Consider the following 23,358-nt stretch of genomic DNA (forward strand, 5'->3'; position numbering starts at 1 on the left):
GCTTAGGATTACACAGCCACTCTTGTACACCAGTTTTCAAATGGCAGTTCATGTACACTAAGCAGAAATTGTCTAAAATACAAGGCCAAAGACTCTCTGCCTCCCAGTACCAATATTCAAAAGTTTGCAGCTCCAGATATGGAGGTTCCCTTCAGGCACCAGGAATCTAACCCCTTTTAAAGCTATCTGTGCTCATGGCCCACAGCCTGGTGTACTTAGGGATGGGGCGATTCAGAAATTGAATAAACAACAACAGCAATAATAACAACAACCTCAAGATCTATTTCAATCTAGGTCTCAGCCAGTTCAGACCACATCAGCATATCTTTAAAACTGGGATTTTTTTGTTCCAATGTGTACTGCACTTACACATTGACCTTCATTTGCAACATGGTTGCCCACTGACCCAATTTAGCAAGATCCTCTTGGCCTTTGTTTTCACCATCCTGAATAATTTTGTATTGTCTGCAAACTCAGCTACTACACTGCTCAACTCCATTTCCAAACTATTTATGGACAAATTAAATACACGAGTCCCAATACCAGTCCTTGTAGGACTCCAGTGCTCATTTCCCTCCAGTGCAAGAATTATTTATTTATATTTTTTATTTTCTTTAAACTTTTATACCACCCTCCCCGCAGAGTGGGCTCAGAGTGATGTAAAGCATTTTGCATCGAGAAACATGAAAAACAATCTACTAATTTAAATATACAAATAAAAGTCAGAAATCATAAAAATAGACACATGATATACAAGAAGCATAAAGTCTATATGGCCTCACAGTACAAATTTGTTCCGTCCGTTTGTTCCTGCTTCCTGGTATTTATCCACAAGAGGACCAGCCCTCTCATCCCATGATTGCCAAGCATACTCAGGCTAGGTGGCACTAACTACCACGGACGAATCTCAGGTGCTTCATTATTGCTATGATTATCAATATGTTGTTGCCACTGCAAAGAGAACTGTTAACACAATATATCTGGAATACTGCTCTTATGCTAGCAATACATCATGACTGAGTCCTCACATACTTCCTCTTGTATGTCACATGCTTTCTACATTACCATGTCAAGGGTTCCAAGCCCAGCAAATATAGTATTCATTTCTAAAGTTCTGACAATAGTGTGTTAAAACGTCTGTTGAACACTGAAACTTTTCCCTTGTGCACTCTGCTCGGCATCTTCACTTCTCTTCTGTGGAAATTATAACACTTGCTAAGAAGGTCAGCTGCCAATACAAAATATTCCACTGTTCACTTCTGCTCTCCTCCCCCTTCTTGCAGAACAGTAGAAGGCTGGCATTATCTGTTTGCATGGCAGTGAAAGTCTCAGAGTGATGTCTGGGTCACAACATTTGTGCATGTGGTCTGCCTAAGCACAGATCTTGCCTCTGCTCCCATTCCAAGGACTAGAATTTTGATTCACTTACTGCATCTTGAAATCCAAACAACACTAGATGAATCTGATTGATGGAAGTACTGTCAAAATCCAGATCAATTTTCAGCTTGGATATAGTGGACGCCATAACTCTGTGTTCAGGAGAACGTATGAAATCTCTCAGAATTCCTATTATTTGCTTGATGTGAGCAACTGAAAGATGCAGTTCTTCAGAACTCTGAAGAAAAAGTCAGAATACTGGAAATCAAGGTAATCAACAATTGGCAAATTTGAGTATATTTGCTTATTTGGCAACCAGAAACTCTCAGCTACAGCTTCTATCACAGCAATAAGTTAACAAATGTAATGGGAAAGAGGAATTAAATTAATGAAATTATGATGCTAGAACCATGTTTAAATAATTAAGGCACTACGTGTGGTATATCGATCACTTGGCAACACTGATTCTCTACTAATATAAGGGCAGTAGTATCACCAGAAGAAAGGGACCAAATGTATGAGGGAATCACGTGTTATGCTGATTAGGCTTATATTAATGTGGCATTTTAAGAACTATGTATCCTGTCACAATTTTGTGTATGTTGGTACACACATAGGGGAATCCCATTGCCTAGAATGCCATCCACAAGCCCTGGCTGGCAGAACACCAAAAGGCAATTCTGCAGATTCAAGGAAGAGGATGCTTAACATTCTGGAGGCTGATTTAAGATCTTTCTCTCTTCCTACCTCTCCCTCTGGGGAGAAGTATCAAACATGAGTGAAAAGTGGCTCCAGTTTTAATCCATGAAAATGAATATGCCATGCATCAAAAGTATGGGAAACACTCCTTCAGACTTTCATCTTCCTTGCTAAGTAATTTTCTAGAAATTACTTAGCAGGTGATGCAAAATGCTCTGTACACTGATGGTTTGGCAGTTTTCAAAGCAGGTACCTATTTGTTACAACCTGTCTGTTTACCAAGTTAAGAGATCAGACAGCTGTCTCATGCCCATGGAGGAAGCTCCCTCATCTCGCCGTAACTATCACTGAGGGACACCAACCTTAGCAATGTCTTATACTAAGCAGCATGACCAACCTCTTGGGAACAAGCAGAGTAACAACTGCATTCTCGTTCTTTCATCTGTTCATATTAACCAGGGTTCGCCTATTGTGGCACATCAAGGGCTAGTCAATCTATGATGACCTCTCATAAACTGGATGCTGTAATTGTGTCAGCTCTAGCCTCAGCAGTACTGGTGTAATTTGGTTGTATTCAGCCCTGCTGTCTCCATGATGGAGGCTTCATTTGCAGTTTTGCCAGTTCACAGTAAAGGCAGCAGAGGGCAGCTTTCCATCAGTCATGTGCAATGATCTGATGGCAAAGGGAGGGGAGGGAACTTTTTTTTTTTAAATTCTGAGGGTTTTTAATGCAAAAATGTAGAAATGTTGGGGAACACTGGGGAAAAACTTCTTATGAAATATTTTCTCTTTTGGAATGAGTGAAATGCTTTTTAAGACAAGTCATGTGTAGATTTTATGTAAAATAATCTACAGCTTTAGATAATAATCATTCCTGTAGAACAAAGTTTTGCGTTCAGTGGCACCTTTAAGACCAACAAAATTTTATTCAAGGTATGAGCTTTCGTGTGCAAGCACACTTCTTCAGATATAATGAAATGGAAATAGAAATAACAGTCATACAAACAGAAGGTAGGTAGTAAATTAGCATACAGAATAATGAAGGTGTTTTTAACAGATTAAAAGAATAATAAGCTTTGTATATATGGCTATGATCTTTTTGGGTTCAACTGGGGGGGGGAAACATAGCATAGGTAATAAATGTGTCAGAACTGGAGATTGATATATCCTTAACTGTGGAATGGTGAGAGTCTATCTTCTCTCAAGCATCGAGTTTCTCAGTCTTGTGATTCCTGATGAAACAGTTCAATGCATCATGAGTGACTTGCAACCTCTACTGGACAACGACAACTCTTTTTCACAAGCACTGGGGGGGGGGAACCTTTTCTTGTGCCTCATATCCATGTCCCCAGTCTCAAACACCTCCTCACCAACAATAATGAAACATCTAATTCAAACATGGACACTGGCACCAGAGCTTGAAATAAACCTAGACGCCAACCCAGACAACACAATCACTGGACCTAACAACATCAACTACACAATCAGAGGCTCATTCACTTGCTCATCTTCTAACATTGTATATGCCATTAAATGCTAACAATGCCCTTCGGTTCTCTACATAGAGCAAACAGAACAAACCCTACACGAACAACCTACACGAAAGGATAAATGGACACAAATCTGACATCAGGAATCACAAGACTGAGAAACTTGTAAGAGGACACTTCAATTTTCCAGGACATTCAATGGGTGACCTCGAAGGGCCAGTGGCTACGGATCAGAAGATTCAATGGGTGACCTCAAAGTAGCTGTTTTATTGCAAAGGAACTTCAGGAACAGAATAGAAAGGGAAACTACTGAATTACAATTTATTAAAACGCTTGGAACAAAAAGAACCCCAGGACTCAACAGGGATATTGTTTTTTTATCTCACTACGTATGCTAAAATCAGTACTTACATACGTATTCTCACCAAGAAGTGCAATACATCCTCTGTATTTTAAAATATTTCTTTTTTGGAATAGTATATTGGAATAGTGATTGTAATATAATATAATGAATATGGAAATGTATTTCTCTGACATAACACTGCACTTCACCTCTAAGAAAAGGATTCTGTTAGTTAACCCCATGCTAGAGAGGAAAAGAATGGAATGTAGCAACAGAGTCTCAGGCTGATTTCCCACAAGCGCTGCTCCGCGCTCGCTCTTCCCTTTTGCCCCGATGGTACGTGTCAATTTCACACAAGCTGCTGCGTGGCCGCATTTTGCCCCGCAGCTTTGCGTGATTTCCCCTGCGTCTACTCAATCCTGTTTTTTGAGGATTGAGTAGACGTGGGGGAAATCGCAGGAAGCTGCGGGGCAAAATGGGGCCACACAGCAGCTTGTGTGAAATTGACACGTACCATCGGGGCAAAAGGGAAGAGCGAGCGTGGAGCAGCGCTTGTGGGAAATCAGCCTCAGTTTATTACTCTTAACAATTAAGAATGTAATTAAGTATGTAATGTAATTTGGAATGGTAGATTTAAATGTATTTCTCTAGTTTGAGGACAAGGAAAATAACTACACAGTCAATTGCCCCACTTCAAAGAAAAAGATGCTGCAAGGTCGCCTCCATGCTTGAGAGGAGACAGACTCTCGCCATTCCACAATTTTTTTCTACAAAATCTCTATTTTCAGCCTTTATTTTTCCTGCTTTTCAAGATACATCCAATACCTTAGTAAGTGTATTTGCAATGTTGCTTAGAGAAAGTTTAAGAAATTTATACCTTTACATTTAATAAATATGCCAAATAGTACAACTTATCATTGATATATTTTATGCTGTAAAAGCAGTAATATTTTGGTAAAAACACTACATATGAGTATAGGGTTGATAAAGTAAGACTTCCATATATTTCCCCCAAATTCCGTTTTTAAGGAAAAAGTGGAAAAAATTGTTTCAGTCTTTCCAATAATTTTACATCTTTAGGCATATCACAAGTATTTTGATTCATGGATTAAATTGCTTTGCAAGAAAGCCTGGAGAACTTGAGCGGAATTCCACATTACAGTGGATCAAAGTCAAAGTGTGAGTTTGAAACAAACATTTGGATACATTTAATTTTCTTTGATGTAGACTGAGCTGCTAAAGATGCTTTTGCATACAGAAGCAATACAGATTTATACTGTGGTCTCTCTGGTATATTGAAGTCAAAAACAAGGTAGCGACAACAGAAATACAGAGGGAGTGATTTAACAGCTATTTGCACTTGTTTGGCATATTCTGTTCCCCAAACAATAAAAAATAAGGTTACATGCAATCAAATATAATTATTTACAATATGATGATAGGCCACAATATTTCAAGATATGTGATTACATCATTACTGTGTGCTATAGAATACTGGGTTTCTATTTTCTCAAGGGGAGGTATAATAATATTCGACACAGCTTTTTTTTGTGGGGGGGGAGGTTATACTTTAACTGTTAAGGCAGTGTTCTAAAAGCCCAAGACCAGAATCAAAAGGCAGTGTGCTTATGAGTGAACTTCATGTGCAATCTGGGCTTTGAGTGTATCAACCGCCCACAAAAAAACAAGCTGCTGATTTCATCTGTGATTCTGGCAAGAATGAAAACACACCTTATACACCATCTCCCAAAATCAGGATAAAGGATCGTGTCCTCTTTTCTTTATGTTCAGGTGCCTCACTATGTCATATACAGGGTATGTTTTAAGTTTTTTGTTTGTAAAGGAAAATGCATCCATTTCTATAATTCTACCTTTTTTCCTAAAAGAAGAAACTACCCTCCAAGTGTTACTACCTGTGCCACACACTCTTGTAAATTGGAAGCAACTTGATCCTGTTCCTCCTTCAGGATTTTATAGAGAATTGCACGTCGTTCGCTGTCTTTCCGTAATAAGAAAAGACCAGAATCCTTTTCTTCAAGGGAAGGGGAAGTACTTCTTTCATCTGAAACTGAGCTCTCATCAGGAACACTAGACCAGAAAATGACAACAGGATTGTTCATTACAAAGAATCAAGTTGGGGTCAACATATATATGAATGCTAACCCCAACTAAAGTGATTTCTGAATTGCTGCAAGTGATGGACTAGAGCACATACCGTGTCTAACACCCATAATCTGCTCCCTCCCCCCATGAGGCATCTCTGAATTAAGCACAATGAAACGGTCCTGGCTGTTGGAGGTGACAGGCCCAGACATCTTATCCCAAGAGATATCCCACTGCAGGGGGCCAAGACTGTGTTTGCTATGGAGCTCAGCAGATTTCAAGAAATCGGCGCCTCTCTGCTGTGGTGGTGCTAAGTACAAACCAGTGTTCCATCTTCATAGTCATGGCACTTAGCCATGGATGTCTGAGGTGCAGGAGCATTCCAGTGCTCTCACTTTTCTCCCTGTAATTCCTGAAGTATGGAAGGACTGTTGGAGAAGTGATGGCCTGCAAAAACTCTAGTTAATGCAAATATGGCTGAAAGAGTAGTTTAGTCTGGGGGGAGCTGTGGCGCATTCTCTAGTGTTCAGAGTTTATTTAATGTTTTCTCTTACAGTTTAGCCTGCCTCTTGTGGGTTTTCTTTCTGCTATGTGTAAGTATGCGTTAGTGGTTGTACTCTGAAGGCCTCTCTGTTGTATTAGTGGCCTGCAATCAGTTATTGTCTTTCTGCAAAAATCCTGTGGCAGTAAAATCATTGGAAGCAAACTCCAAAGAGTGAGATTGGATTATTTCTCAAACTCTGACAACAAGGACAAACTGTGGTGCTCCTAGAGGGGCAAGAAGAGTACTTGCTATTGCCTTCCCCACAGGAGGCAGGTGGAGCTCTAGGAAACTGCAATGAGCATGAAGGGAAAGGAGAGCTCCTTCCTCATCCGCCCCAAGTAGAAGTCTCAAGCCTTCCTATAGCACTGGGCCCACTTGAAATCTCAAGCCCCTGGGAAGGGAGATAGTGAGACCAAACAGGTTTTGTTGTGCTGTTGCTTAGGGCCTCTTTGCTCAACCCCCACAATTCCATGACACTCATTGAAATGAATCTAAGTACAAACCTCACACAACTCAGTCCTGCCACACATTTTGGCCCATGGCCTGGTATTTCACAGGGCAGAGCCTGGTCATGTGATGGGTGGTGCCTGGTGGTGCCCACTTATCTCTCAACAAGGACCATTCCAGCCTATGTTCGAGTTGTGAACTACTGGACTAGAGCTTGGCTCATATAACTGAACGACCATCATTAAACCCTCCCCTTTAAACCAGCCAAGGATGCAAACTTGTGTGTAACCTAAACACAAAGCTCAACAATTACAACAACATAGAATGCTCTTAACGTGGAACACTCCAATTTAGAGTGAACATGCTTCCTATTTTTTCTTGAAAGCCCGGATTTTCTCTAGTAGACATTTAGAAGAAGAAGAGTTCGATTTATACTGTGCTCTTCACTCAGCGTCTCAGAGGCTTACAATCTCCTTTTCTTCCTCTCTCAACAGACACCTTCTGAGGTAGGTGAGGCTGAGAGAACTGCTCTTGAGAGAACAGCTCTGACACAACTATGGCTTGCCCAAGGTCATCCAGCAGCTGCAAGTGGAGGAGTGGGGAATCAAACCCGGTTCTCCCAGATTAGAGCCCGCCGCTCTTAAACACTACACCAAACTGGCTCTCATTTACAATTACAATTTTCTCTTCCTGTAGAGACCTAAATAAAGCCCATTTAAAGCTGATACTTAATATCAACTAATATAGTTACTCTGAGGCTTTCAGAACAAAGTTTGAGTCCAGTGGCACCTTTAAGACCAACAAAGTAGGCTTTCAGTATGTTAACTTTGTAAACTATTCATCGTAAATCCATTTGGATTTTGTGTGAATTCCAAAGCCACTTTCATACCACGCAGGCTTTACCTTAGTAAATGGGAAACGGGATGTTTTGCTGGGATCTCTGACAAAGAGCGCTTTGTTCTTTCAAAGAACATGTCATGTTGCGCATCAGAATCTGGTGAGATTGAGCCATGTTCACTGCTGCTGCTGCCAGCCTGTTCCCCGTGGACTGGCAGAGGAAGTGATGTACTGCGATTATAATCTGGAGCAAAAGAGTGCAGACAGGAATACAACAACTTCACCTATCTTTTAAGTAAATAAAGTGACTATAAATAAAATGTAATAAAACTAAGAAACAAAATGAAACTGAACAAATCGCCATTGCCAAGCCACAGAAATAATATATGCTGCTTGATGTGAAACCAATACTGGTGCTGGAAGAGACTGGTGATTAGGACCCCCTTGCACACATTACTCATGGTTCAAGGGGCTGTTAGCAGCTGAGAAAACTACAACAACTGCAGCAAGCCCCCTCCTTTTGTAACCTTACGTTTAACACTGTGAACACTATAATTGTGTGCAGGGGTCATTTCGGGGGGATCGCGGGGGATCGCAGTTCCTCCGGGTGAGGTGCGGGGGCGGGGCACACGACGAAGCCCCGCCCCCTGCTTCCGGTCGGGGTAAAATGGCGATTTGACGCACCCTGTAAGTGCTCAGGGTGGACGGGTGTTCCTTACAGCAGTTTGGACTGTATTTTGGTCCAACACGGCTTCCCCCAGGCAGGGGGAATGACTGGCAGGCATCAAGACCCAAGAGAGAGCTGAGATTGGTGTGATCAAGTCTTGGAGGAGGCTTGTATTACACTTTGATCCCCTCTCCCGAAGCGGGTGAGCGCATTCAGGGGGTGTGGCCTCATGACATACTTCCGGTGATGTCAGGGGTGTGGCATATGCTAATGAGTTCCCCTAGCTCTTTTTCTACGAAACGACCCCTGATTGTGTGACGGTTCATTCTCTTGGTGAAACAAAATCAGCACTTGCAGGAAAGTTCCCAGCGGTTGAATCTTTCTGGTTTTGTCCTGCTATACAACCCCCATGAGGAACATGAATAGATGCCTACATCACTTTAGTGTTTCTCCAAAAACCATTTTTTCCAGTTAAAAAGTTACTTTGGAAAATCTTCATCTGGTTTTTAAACAACAAGAATGTTCTTTGAAATAGATATTAATAAGCTGTCCAGTTAGTTATTTTCAATTTTTTGTGACTGACTGTACTTTTTAAGAGACTTGAAAGTGCTGTGCATAAAACTAAAGGACTGTGAAGGGTTAATTCTTCACAGAGCCAGATAACCTTGAGTGACAGGCTGATCCAGGCAATCTGATTGGTTGGCAGCAGCTGAGTAGAAAAAGTCTTGTGAGAGCTGTATGCTAAGGATATTCAGTCATATTCCTGCTTTAACTGAGAAGAGACAGGTACTGAGACTGTCTGAGACTAGCACTGACAGAGTCGTATTTCAACCTTGACTGAACATAGTCTGAATTCAGCATTGACTGAGAGCAGTTTGAACACAGACAGAGAAAGTTTGGCAAGGATGTTTGGTAGTAGATGAAGACTCCCATTCAGGCCAAAGGAAAGGGGATAGATCTTCTAGAGAGAAGAAGAATATTCTCCACCCATTCAAACAGAGAGAGTTATCTCTATGGAGTAAAGAGATCCTTGATCCAGTGTGATTAGAAACTGCCTGTAGAGACCTTAAGAGTCAGTCAAAAATTCAAGAAGAATATTGGTGTTCCAAAGAAGAAGAAGAGAAGAGGAGAGATTGGATTTATACCCCGGCCTTCACTACCCAAGGGAGTCTCAGAGCGGCTTACAAACTCCTTTCCCTTCCCCTCCTCACAACAGACATCCTGTGAGATAGGTGGGACTGAGAGAGCTCTGAGAGAAACTGCTCTTTCTCAAGAACAGCTGTGCCAGAGCTTGTGACTTACCCAAGGTCACATCAGCAGGTGCAAGTGGAGGAGTGGGGAATCAAACCCAGTTCTCCCAGATTAGAGTCTGCACACTTAACCACTGCACCAAACTGGCTCAAAGAGAAGGGGGTTGGGTATTGGGAAGAGGATACCAGCCTTCTGGGCACCAAAAAGTGTCAGCGATTACTCAAATGAAGTGTACTATAGTGTTTGAGGAAACACTACAAAAGCTTCTCAATATAAAGAACAAACGTCTCTGCATATATTGTTTTTACCTCAGCGATTACAACACATGTTTTCACCTGACCTTTTCCCCTTGATGTTAAATAAAAACTTTTGTAATTTTTGAATTTTAAAAAGTCTCAACTACCATTTTCACTGGTACTTCCCTCAGGTTCCTAGGCTGAGCAAATAGCCAAAATATATCTTTCAGACAGGGAGGGGCAGCTAAAGTTTCTTCAGGGGAGAGGAAAACATGTTACCAGGACTATTCAGTCAGTGAGGGGACACAAAAATGGCAGGAAAATCGAGCCTCTGATGGAGGGAAGTGGAAGGGGAGCATTATAGTTACCTTAAAATTAGGCTGAATATGTACAATAAAAGATACTTTTCACTCTTCAACTTTCGGCATGCCCAAGATCTTGAGGAATAATTACTCAAATCCCTGGTTATGCCACAGATACCGTGGATACCAATCCCTTACCTGAGGGCTTGAATGCAATTCTGTTTTTCTTGCCCTTGTTCATCTGTTTCAAGAAACTATCTTTAAGTAAGTCAGATGCTGTTACACGTTTGTTTGGATCGGGTTCAAAGCAGAGCAAAATAAAGGCCCGTGCTTCAGCAGACAGCGATTCAGGGATTTCAGGGTGAATCTTGAACATTCCAACCTGCAAGTATCAGAAGAATAGTTCGTATCATTTATACTGGGAAAGTTGTTAGCATTGTATTAGTTCTTGTATGCTTGTCAATAATCCTTTAATGGTTGACATTTGACCAAAGGTCTCAAGTCAGGCTTCAGTTATTATTCCTAAATTAGCCCAGTCGTTAAAAAGTACACCTTTTCCTTCAACATAATCACTGCCAAGAATAATTTTGCTATGGCTTAAGTAATCCTTGGATCCTCATCCTTTAATAAAAATGGTACTCAGTTCTATCAACAGACATTGAGTTCCTTAGGACTGGATCCAACCATTTCACTCTATATAAATCATACCATGAACAATCCAAGATCATTTAATCCAACTTTTCAAGCTTTCTCTCTTCACATCCACTGTATCTGTCCTGGAATGCAGAACTGCTGATGGGGGCACATTCACTCTAGCTTTAAAAAAAAGTTTGAATATAGGTGGGGATTGTTAAAAATTTCAAAAAAGGCTGGCAGGCCAGAGGGAGGGTCAGAGGCCAAATGAGGATAATGAGCAAACCCTGCACACTCTAAAATAAGTACTTATCCTACTATCACTTAGCTACTATTCTCTTTTTCAAAAGAGAAATTGCTGCAACTTTGCCTAACTCCTGCAGAGTTTCCATTTCTATTCCTAGCATCCTTGTTTTTTCATCAATAAGATAGAGCCATCTGTTCCCATAATGATCTTGCTTTACTCTGGCTAACAGCACAAAACCATCTGTAGAAAAGAGAACTTTCATTCTCATATTCATACACTGGAGTCAGGCATGTGCCTCCAGCGATCTCTGTGTAAGCTCTTCCCTCAGAGCAGTTCTAGAAACGCAGTTTGGAACCCCCAGAATCCTTTTCTCAAAGTGGATTAGAAGTTGATCAATTTTCTGATGCACTTCTTCAATCCATTTCTGCCTCATAAGTTACTTGCGGAATTACTTTAGCCTGTAATATGGCCAATGGAGAAGGGACATAGCATCCCCCCTCCTTATAACAAAATCTTGAGATAGCATTAGCTTTCATTCTGGCCTTCTCTGGCACTGATGTCCAATGGGATTTCCACCTTAAACTATAACTAAAGAGGATCCCTAGGTATTTAAACTGTTGTACCTACTCCAGAGTCTGACCATCCACTGATCAATTAACTTTATTAGAGCATCCTTGATGGGTGAAAATCTTTACCTTTGATTTATCATAATTAATTATTAATTCTTCCATCTTTACAGAATTTTGAAAAAGATCTTTAACCTTGGAGTAAGCCAATTTCTGTTTGAAAAAGCAGAATGGCATCATCTGCATATAGAAAGCAGGAATGTGACCTCCTTATTGGCTAGTATGGGGGAATGGTAACTCTGATCTCTGAAGTCACTTGGAAAGTTATTAATGTAAAGACTGAATAATGTTGGTGCTAGCACTGGACCTTGCATAAACCTATTGGATAGGTTACCATGACACCCACACCTCACTCTCATATAAATACTACTACGAAGTTTTTTCATTAACCTTAGCCTGCAGCTAAGAGAGGACTTCTCCAACTCATCCCACAGTCTCTCTCATGAGACAGAATCACAGGCACTACATAGATCCATGAATGCTGTATTTAGGTATCCTCCTCTTATGGATATATATTTCTCAACCAGAAAGCACAACACTAACCCATGGTCTGTGATTATTAAGCCTATTTCAAATCCTGCCTGGTCCTGAATAATAATTTGTTTGTTCTTCACCCATTCCTGTAACCTAACACTCAAATAAGCGTTTTAGAGACTACTGATAGTAAACAGATCAGTCTATAATTTTATTAGTTCATATCTTGAACCCCCATATCAAAAACAGACTTCTTCCATTTCGCTGGGAACTTACCAGTTTCATTGATTTTTGTAAATAACGGGGCTAAAATTATAGCCCATCACTTTCAGCAATTCTATTATGATCATATCGGGGCCGGTAGCTTTCCCTGATTTTCTCATTTTAATTAAGGCACGTATCTCTTGTGTAGTTACAGATTGCCAGGTTTCCAATTCTCCTTCAGCTTCTGTGCCTCTTTCTATACTATTTCTTGTTCCATACAGATTCCTGTAGAATTTTTCCTAAATGGAAAAGCTGACATAGGCGCTAGAATTTACTAGGCTCCAGAATATACAATTATCATTATTATTACAGGCTGAGATTTCTTTCCATTTTCTCATCAACATCTCCCATTTCTTGAATTTTATCACTGCTTTATACTTCTTACAAAACCTGAGCTTCTCCAAAATCCTTCTTGAGTTGGTTAGTAAAAAACAACAACATAACTGTTATGTATTGAGCCTGAACTGTCCTTGCAAAATGACTGAGCTTGGGATACATAACAATAGATTGCTAGGATCCTAGAATGGACCAGTAGGGAGACAGGGATCCTAGAGTAAACCAATTGGGAAACAATAGAGTGTAAATATCCTATCGTTGGGAGTGGGGTGTTTTTGGGTGCAACCCTTTTCAGGCATAAATACCAGGCTTTGGGCCAGGGATTGTAGTCTTCTTTCTCTTGTTGAATCATTAATAAACTATGAGCTGATCACTTCTACACGTCTGAACCCAGTATATTTCAATAACGTTCTTATCTTTCTAACTCACCATCTACATTCAGGTTCAAACCATCCATTTTTTCTTTGTTTAAAACCCATGGTTATCTTCTTCTGGATAACTGGGCAAAACAGCTCAGTTATTAGTTCATATTTGTTCAAGATTCCTTTCATCTCTTTTTCCATAAGGAATTCCCTGACCAATTCCCCATCTCCCTCACCTCGCATAATCTGCTGAGTTTTAGCCCCCAGTTCTTCTGACCACCACACTGGTTTTAGTTTGATTTAAAACAAAGGGAACCTAGTCTAGGTCCCCTTTGTTTTAAATCCATATCCCAAGGTCTATTATTGTTGGATGTTCATTCACAACTTAAAACCAATTGGGAAATGGTTACCTCCATTATATTGTCCAACCTCAAAGGATATTATTTGTCGAACAAGATTTGGAGAAACCAAGACAAAACTTATACCACTTGTTCCCTTGCCAGTCACACAAATAAAATCTCCTTTAATAAGACCATTCAAAATTATCATTCCAGAATAAGAAACAAAGCATATTAAAATTTTCTCTGCCTTGCTTATTTCATTGTCTCTTGCGCTCTTGCTAACCATTATGTTATCTGCCAAATCACTTTGTGCATTAGTAGGAGTTCCCTTTAGTAGGAGTTCAGTTTTGGGGTAGTTATATACAAGGGGTGTGGTGACTCAGAGATTAAGATGCTGAGCTGCAGACCGGAAGGTCTGTAATTCGGCAGTTCAAGACCCTAGTGCGTGTGATGGAGTGAGCTCCTGTCTCTGGCCCCAGCTCCTGACAACCTAGCAGTTCGAAAGCAAGAAATTGCAAGTAGATAGATAGGTACCGCTTTGGTGGGAAGGTAACAGTGTTCCATGCACCTCGGCGTTCAGTCATGCCGGCCACATGACCATGGAAATGTCTTCAGACAGCGCTGGCTCTTCAGCTTGGAAATGGGGATGAGTACCACCCCCTGGAGTCGGATCTGACTAGCTTTCGAGCAAAGGAAACCTTTACTTATATACAACATTCAAAAATATATCCTCTAAGCTCTTCCAGTTGAGAAGTTCGTCTAGTTTACTAGACAGTGGTAAATAAATATTAATTACGCTTAGCTGGGCAGTGCTTGTTGATAGTAAATAAACAACAAACTACAGAGTTATGTTGAAGCATAAGCATATATATTTTGCATGGCATATTATTGTAAGCAATAATGTTTACTATTTATATAGTATTTTCTGGGTACTGTACTGTACAGAGGAGAACTGAGAGACTGTGGTTTACCTAAAAAGTTAATCACTTAGAGTGTGTGTGTGTATGTGTATATTCCATTCAGTTATATCAAGATAATATAACCCCTTCTCTTAACAACTATGTTACACTAGCTCTATGTGTTATATTTGCTGCGGCAAACTTTGTATTAATGATCATAAAGTGAAAGCCAGGAGATGAAGTGTTGAATTAATCTTTACTTTAATACCCCTGAAATCAATATGGCTGTTCACCTAGGTTAAAATTCTTGGATGAAATTCCCTGGAACTGCTTTTCTCAGTACACCTACTCACAGAACACTTTTGTTTCTGCTAGCATTACACTAGCTCATTATTACTAGCTCATCCAGTTGCCACATCCAAGTCCAACCATTATGGCCTCTGGAGTCGCTCAAAGTCTCCAACACTATCTACAACAACATAAAATCTGCCCTGCTGGATCAAACCAAATGCTATGTAGTTCAGCACTTTGTCTCCAGCAGTCGCCACAGCCATGGAAATGACCCAGAGGGCAAGAAGGACATAATCTTCCATAGTTGAAGATGAAGTCCTGAACACGAACCTCCTATTTTAGTCATCACAACTAAAAACTGTCAACAATTGTCACAAGTTTATTTTGCATCTTCTTGATACCTGTAGAATCAGTAGAAGCGCAACTCTATGGGTTGCTATATCTTAACAGATGGTTACACAATCCATCCACCTTGCGTATCAATGAGAAAGGAAGATTATAAAGTAAGTAAACTAACTAACAAACAAATAACACTGTATGGGTGCCTGATACACAAAAGCTTTCAGTATCTAAGCTTTCAGTCACTACACATTTGCAGTAGTGACAGCTACTGAATAAAATGACCTTAGGTTCCAATGCAGTTGTGAGGGCTGAGTCTCCAAAACTGAAATGGGACAACTTAATTCAGCAAGTATCTTTCCCATTACATTACAAAATTGTGGTGACATTCTACACTTCTTTAGATGTATGTTGCATTTGGACTTCAGCTTTACTTGGCTGGTTTGCAAGCCTCTATTTTACTTTGACAGGTATATTAAGAATGTATTAAATCGCACTTACATAATCCGATTATAATTTTTAATTATAACTAAGCACTTTACAGTGCCTGACCTTTTTTGGTCTGACTGCATCAGCCTTAGTTACTTACTTTCCAGCCTCTCATGTAGAATGTTACATAAATATTGTGAAGCTGAACTTCTGCCAAGCATTCTGCTGCGTAAGTATGTTTCCCAAGTTTAAAGCCTCTACATCAAATAAGGTGAGACATGCAAACAGGGGTGGCCCAGAGCTGAAGCTGGCCACAGAGCACAATTGCAGCTAAAAAGTTAAATAAAGGCCAAAAGCTTGCTGACATAATCAAGTATTTAGAACAACACTGATGCAATGTGACCCGACCGCACATTTATAATAGCAAGATATCTTCTATCATCCAACACAGTCCACCCCTGGTGCTGGCTAAAGCAAAAATGCTGAACAGAAGTGAGTTATTTAAACCACAGGGCAGGATATTAATGCATTTAAACACTTCAAAACCCCAGTCTTCATGTAGATTCAAGATCAGTCTCCTTCACTAGCTAGCCAGGCCTTGTATTTTGTGTAATGTAATGCATGGTAAAAGTCCACATTGTGGTTATTTATTTATTTATTCAATTTATACCCCGCCCTCCCCGCTGAAGCAGGCTCAAGGCGGCTTACATAAAATGCATATATAAATATAATTTAAATCCATCATAAAAACAACTAAAAACCATAACTAATCAGTTATCCTCAAATGCTGGAACAATATTCAGATAAAGTGTGAGAGCAGAGAATTTCAAATTTAAACAATACTCCATAGGTGGCAATAATGATGGTGTTCCTGTGCCAGCTCTGTTGATCTACTTAAATATATGCAGCACGGGCGGGCTGAAGATGGTGAGGCCAGGGCACAGGGACACTACTTGGAGTAAGATGTGGCTCCTTAGTCGAATGTCTGGTGGAAAGGCTCTGTCTTGCAGGCCCTGCGGAACTGTAAGAGATCTCGCAGGGCCCTGATCGCTTCCAGGAGCTCGTTCCACCAGTATGGAGCCACCACTAAGAAGGCCCTGGTTGTTGCCAACCTGGCGTCTTTGGGACCTGGAAGGGCCAACCAGTTTTGGGCCCCTGAATGCTCTCTGGGGAACATATGGGGAAAGGTGGGCCCTTAGGTATGCTGGACCCTGACCATAGAGGGCTTTAAAGGGCAAAAACAGCACCTTGAAGTGACTCCGGTACCCTATTGGCAGCCAGTGCAGTGCTTTCAGCACAGCCTGGATGTGTTCCCGTATAGGTAGACCCATCAACAGCCTGGCCACAGCATTTTGCACGAGCTGCAGCTTCTGGATTTGAGACAAAGGCAGCCCCATGTAGAGAGCATTACAGTAGTCTAACCTCAAGGTGACCATTGATCACTGTTGCCAAGTTATTGTGTTTGAGGAAGGGAACCAACTGCCTGATCAGCCAAATATAATAAAAGGCTGACTTGGCAGTGGCTGCTACCTGGGCCTCCATTGTTAAGGAGGCATCCAGGAGCCCTCCCAGACTACTGACGCTCGGTGCTGGCACCAGCTGCACCCTATCGAAGGTCAGGAGTGGGATCCCTACCCTTGGGCCACCCCAGCTCAGGCACAGGACCTCCATCTTCACCAGATTCAGTTTCAGACAACTCAGTCTACGCCAACCAGCCACAGCTTGTAATACCCAGTCCAGATCTTTCAGGGTAGAGTCAGACTGGCCGCCCAACAACAGATAGAGCTGGGTGTCATCCACATATTGGTGACACCCTAGTCCATGCCTCCGGGCAATCTGGGCAAGGGGGTGCATATAGAAGTTAAACAGCATAGGGGAAAGTACCGCCCGCTGAGGCACTCCACAAATCAGTGGGTGCCTACGGGATAGCTGTTCCCCTAGTGCCACCCTTTGTCCCCAACCCTGAAAGAAGGATGCGAGCCATTGCAAGGCAAGCCCCTGAACTCCAGAGTCGGCAAGGCGGTGGATCAGTAGCTGATAGTCAACCATGTCAAATGCTGTCAACAGGTCTAACAACAGCACTGCCGACCCACCTCGATCCAGGTGACTCTGGAGGTCATCCATGAGGGTGACCAGTGCAGTCTCCATCCCATGTCCCGGGTCTAAAATGGAAGTGTCATCCAAAAAGCTCTGCAGCTGGACTGCCAAAGCCCTCTTGATTAACTTGCCCAAATAAGGCAAATTGGAAACCAGCCAATAGTTGGCCAATTCGCCCGGATCCAGAGATGGTTTTTTCAAGAGGGGATGGACCACTGCCTCCTTAAGTGTACCAGGGAACAGTCCCTCCAAGAGGAACCTGTTAATAATCTCCCCTAGGGCACCTCAAAACCCATCACAACCAGCTTTCACTTCCCTAATTATACATAGAAAGGTTCTTATCACTATACATATCAGTTTGCCAAGTATTTGGAGCAGGTCTCTGGAAAGGCAACAAATAAATTTCCCAAACAAATAAAGAAGCCATCCATTAGTCTGATGGCATGATTGACAAAACTACATTCTAGTAGATAATCAATTATTAGAGTGAAAGATGGCAAATGTCAAAGCTAGCCAGAAAGTTGTGCTTTTTTTGCTATTAACCTTATTCTTCTAAAACTGCCAGATTCTTGCTATTACTGGCCCTGCCGACTGTACATCATGCTAAACAAAAACATAATTTCTTTGATAAGTATTTTTGGCTGCGTATGTACTCCTGGTTGCTTATGCACCCTAGCCATCATAATCCTGAATATCCATAGTTGCTGCAGTTAACATTTTGCTTGTATAGATATTTCATACTCTACATCTTGCAATACTATTGAGTCTGCTGACACAAGTCTACAGACTGTATTGAAAATGTCAGTATTCCTGACAGAGAAACATTAGATTTTAATTATCTGTAGTCAGATTATCCCCGCAATTCTCACTCAAATTACTTCATAATCAGAGATTAACTTTTGTGCAACTGCAAACAGATGCTCAAGAGGATGAAGTAGACAAATTGCTTTCGAGAATTGTTTAACATGTAAGCTTAGTATCTACAGAATGGTGTAGAATCCAGCTACTGCAGTTCTAAAGAGACAGCTGAAGCTTGCTTTTTTGTGTGTAGAATGGATGACTTTAGAGAAGAAAATGGGGTTGCACTTACCTGTAACAGTTGTTCATCAAATGGTCTTCTGTGCAGGCACACATGGGACGGTGCAGTCACAGGGCAACTGTGGAAGAGCTAACAAGCTTTCTAAAAGATCTTTCTAGAACCACAGAGTGCTCCTCCCCAACCCTGTCTTCAGTGTATCCCTTTACCTGCCAAAAAGGTCATGTGATGGTATGGGGGCAAGCATGCTTCCTTCAGTCTCCCTTCACTACCGTGTGGGCTAAGATCAACATGAAAATAAAAACAGCCCACAGCGGTGAAGGAGGGAGAGATGTGTGCCTGCACAGAAGACCAATCGCTGAACAAACATTACAGGTAAATGCAACCCCATTTTCATCGCCGTGGCTTCTGTGCAGTCCCACATGAGAGACTAGCAAACCCACTTAGCCAGGAAGCGGGTGTGGGCTGACTAGTGCAAGACAGACTGCAGAACCACTTTTCCAACAGCTGCCTCATTTTGACCATCCACATCCATGGAGTAGTGCCAAGCAAAGGTGGACAGTGAGGACCAGGTAGTTGTTTTGCAAATGTCATCAAGTGACAACCCAGTCAGGAAAGCTGAAGACGAAGCTTGTGCTCTGGTGGAGTGCACTCTGAGTTCGATAGTGAGGTAAGTGGCAAAATTAAGTTCAATACAGAGGGAAGGTACAGTGTGAACTGGCAAAATCCGGTTGGAAAGTGCACTGAAAGTGGATTATTTAGTGTGTGTGACCACAGCCTTTATCTAAAGGTGCGGAGTGTGTCAGAGATCAAAGAGTTTGCTGGGGGATGGTGGAACAAATAATCGGTGCCATTTTCTCTGACCTTATACAAATTTTCCATCTTTCTAGCAGAAGCTGAAGTGGAAGTATATTTGGCCCAAATTCCCATAGTAGATGTCATGAATACCCTGTAGCATAGGTAGGGCTATGGGTCAAGAGTCTGGAGCATATAACACCTTCATAATGGGATCAGTGGACTGTGGCTCTGAGGACATGTACCCAAGGATCTGGCCATATGAAAACTGCTTGGAAAACAACTTCAGATCCTTAGTTGGAGATGGAGCCTGAGGTTCGCCCACTGTCTTGTCAGGTAAAAGTAAGGATGTGTTTTCAGATTCAGCTTCTGAGTCTGGATCCATTGGTTCTTAGGGGTCAGACAGGAGGGAAGCTGTGTTGCCCATGGATAGGTGGCTGGGTGCATATTTGTCCTTGGCCATTCCCTGGTCTGGATTAAAAGAAGGCCAGAGAAATGGAACAAATTGGTCCTGTTGGCCCCACGAAGCCCACTGTGGTGGAATCATCATCAGAAAGGGGAACCAGGGAGGTTGCTGGGAGGATTGCTGAGGGACTTGCTGCTCATTCCCTTTTGGTTCATCCAGATGTGGTGGAACTTCATATATATCATCGTCGGAAGGAGCTTGGCATTGACGTTGTGGCCTGATGGTGATGGGGTCCTTGGGATGGGTGAGAGACGCACCACCTGAAGTGGAGAAACTCGACACTGAGGCAAAATCGAGCAACGATCATTTGGAGTTGATGATCGGCACTGAGGAGACTCAGCAATTCAATGTCAAGGGAACAGCTAACGTTGGCCATGGGCAACAGCAATGTGCTGCCCCAAGGCAAAACAGACTTTTGATGTTGGGGTGATCATGAGACTCAGTGCCAAGAAGGCAACCTACAGTCTCAGTGCTTAGCTTTCTTTTTTTATTTCTTAGAAGCCAGCCCCAAAGCCAAGAGGGCAAGCACCGGCAGTTTGGTCAGTACTGAGGTCAACGGAATTGGCACTGAAGCTACTGTAGGAGCCCTTGGTCTTTTCTCAAACTATGCCTGTTTTCCCGCTTGGGGGTCTGGGGCAACCAACGCTTTTCACCACAAGGCAGGTTTAAGCCTAGCCACTCTCCCATCTCTCACCTTTGGGGTCAAACAATGGCAGGCTGGGCATGAAGCCGTGTTGTGCCCTTTGCCAAAACAAAGTAGGCATTACTTATGGTCATCATTCTGTGCCATTTTCCATATTCTCACATTTCTTAAATAAGATCATTTGGCCTCAATACTCATGAAGAGAATAAAATAACAGACACAAAAAAGGCTTGTACTCTCCTCACAGTGGCAAGGAAAGAACTGAGGGGAAAGTGACCCTTTGGGTGGGAAAAGGGATATACTGAAGAGGGGGGTGGGGAGGAGCACTCTTGGACTCAGGAAAGATCTTGTAGAGAGCGTGTTAGGTCTTCCACAGCTGGGCTGTGACTGTTCATGAGGGACTGCACAAAAGCCAGGATGATTAACTCCTGCTTCCACATGATTTTTAATGGATACTTCTACAGGGTGAACTACTGCATCTTAAAAAGCCTAGTAATCTCAAATTATTCTATGCAATCTTCAAATAGCAAAATGGAGCCAACATGGGAAGATGCCATGGCTCTGTGTAGAAGTTATGCTTTCCTTGTCCAGAAGGGGCAAAGATGATCTGTTCTCTCTCTTGGTTCAATGGTGTATAGAAAAATTGATTCCTATAAACCCCTGCCTCCCCCCTGGAATGTCTTCTGATACCTTGTTTCCTGTTGCCAGCCAGATGGCTGACCATATGGTCAATTGCCATGCCATATAGCCACACATTCTTCACACCTCTAAGTGGAAGAGTTAGACTTCAAGGCACCTGCTTTCAGGCTACAGGGCCCATGTCACGTAGGCCATGGCTGGGTTGGACTTTGGGGATCATTTGACTGCAGAGGGTGTTCCCCAGAACTAGCCTATCCCCCACCCATTGCCATGACAACCCAAAAGTTGGACACCCCCTGTCTACCCGTGATTGGCTGATGGCCACAGCTGATTATGATTAGATTGGGGTTCTTAATTGTCTGACCCTTGGAGGAGAGTCAGATTTTCTCTTGCCCTCTCTCTCTTCTGTGTGCTCTCCATCCGAAATGCTGTCTTGCCATGTGGTCTCTGGGAGAGACAAAGAGCTGCTTTGGAGCTGAGCACATGGCTGGAATCTTGCACAAAGATGGGACCTAATGGACTTTATCACAATGGACAATCTTGGACTATGGATTCCTGAAGTTGGTAATTATGCATATCTCTAATGTTTAGTTAGGGCCAAGAGCCATAAGTTTTTGTTATTTTGTAATCCTTTCTAGTCTGTGCTAAGTCTGTACTGAATAAACTTATCTTGGTTTATAAATAGTGTCTGGATTGTGGTAAATGGACTTCAAGCTAAATCCTGTAGCCTAAACCGCTGACCAATTGTGCTACCTGTGTAAGATTAAGTGCATCTCTGAGCTAGAGTTGCTAATGTGTAAAACCCACCTGCCAACTGAGATTCTGGGGATCTCTAATCTCAGGTTGGTGAGGGATTAATTTTAGAGATCCCTGGTGGCTATTGTGTTTAAATCCAGAGAGCCTACCTTTCTGGGTTATTGTGTAATGTATTGTGCCAGTGTAGAATTCTTTCCCCCATCCCTGGACTGGCCTGGGGGGCAGAATCTATAAAATGGGTCTTTAAATACGTGCACACATGCATCTGAGAAATTTGATTGGAACAGAGTTACGAGGCATGTGTTCACCAGTATTTAAAGGCGAACATGCATGCATGTCGCCCACATTTTACAAGTTTTCAGTGGGAACATTATTCAATACCAGTGTATATGAAATACTCATGTTAGCCACATATGGTTTGGGAGCTATTAAGGCTATGGTATTCCAAACAAAATACCCTCTTGAGCGGATTCACTGGAGATATCTTAATCTAGAATGGGTGCCGCTACAACTATACAGTGAGCATAGACTCATTGGCAAGTAATACCCCCACTTACTTTGAACATAGCCGCCTGTGGTTCTCCCAGTTCATGAAATGGAGGCTTCCCTGTTGCCATTTCAATGATGGTGCATCCCAGAGACCACATGTCAGCTGGTGCACCATATCCTCGAGGCCCCTTATCAATAATCTCTGGAGCCATATACTGCAAAGTGCCTACAATCAAGAAAGACTTGTTAATTTTATTGTTATGGGACACTTAATAATCATTATTAAATATTTTGTGAAATGACCTTTCTAGTATGGATGGACTTCAAAAGACGAATGTGTAGCAATGGCAACAATTTGCAGTCCTTGTACTTCCTTTCATCACAATTTTTCTACATGGCTGCTTTTGCTCATGTAAAGGATTTCAGAAACAAGAAAATCCATTCAGTCCATTTATAACTGGATTGTAGAGAAGGGTACTCTTTTCATTTTCCATGTTTTTGCACATACAAAGGCCGATTGCTTGAACAGGACTAGGGATGGGCATGAACTAGGAAAATGGAGGTTTGTCTCGGTTCATTGTTCATGGGGCTACTCAAACCACAAACCTTCACGAACCTTCCCATTTAGTGAACTCGTTCATTTCATGAGGTTTGTGATGTGGTAGAACGGGCCCCCTGTGGCTAAAGATGCCAAAATCACAGCGAATCTCCAGATGACTCTCCTCTACCTGCCCTTCAAGTTTGATGAGGACTGAATTTAGGGGGGCTGAGTTATGGCCCCCCAAAGCAGGTGCTCCCAGGAAAGTGATCTCTGGGTAAATCACAGCCACAGGTCCAGGAATGTAACATGCCCCCCATAAAGCAGAATTGAAGCTCTCTTATTGGTGGCCAATGCTGCCT

The 23,358-nt window shown here is 42.1% G+C and overlaps 1 protein-coding gene across 1 annotated transcript in view; it reads right to left on the reverse strand.

The window, feature by feature from the left end:
- The window catches only part of MAP3K15 (mitogen-activated protein kinase kinase kinase 15), a 129,694-nt gene that overhangs the window by 6,640 nt on the left and 99,696 nt on the right, over positions 1-23,358 (reverse strand). Inside the window, exons 19-23 of the mRNA XM_015417615.1 lie at positions 22,527-22,684; positions 10,495-10,678; positions 7,907-8,084; positions 5,823-5,997; positions 1,430-1,615 (exon numbers count right to left, since the gene is read on the reverse strand). Of these exons, the coding sequence (XP_015273101.1) occupies positions 1,430-1,615; positions 5,823-5,997; positions 7,907-8,084; positions 10,495-10,678; positions 22,527-22,684 (881 nt within the window). The remainder of the gene's footprint in view (positions 1-1,429; positions 1,616-5,822; positions 5,998-7,906; positions 8,085-10,494; positions 10,679-22,526; positions 22,685-23,358) is intronic.

Source organism: Gekko japonicus, unplaced genomic scaffold (assembly GCF_001447785.1).
Source record: "Gekko japonicus isolate JY-2015 unplaced genomic scaffold, Gekko_japonicus_V1.1 scaffold18, whole genome shotgun sequence".
Classification (NCBI taxonomy): domain Eukaryota; kingdom Metazoa; phylum Chordata; class Lepidosauria; order Squamata; family Gekkonidae; genus Gekko; species Gekko japonicus.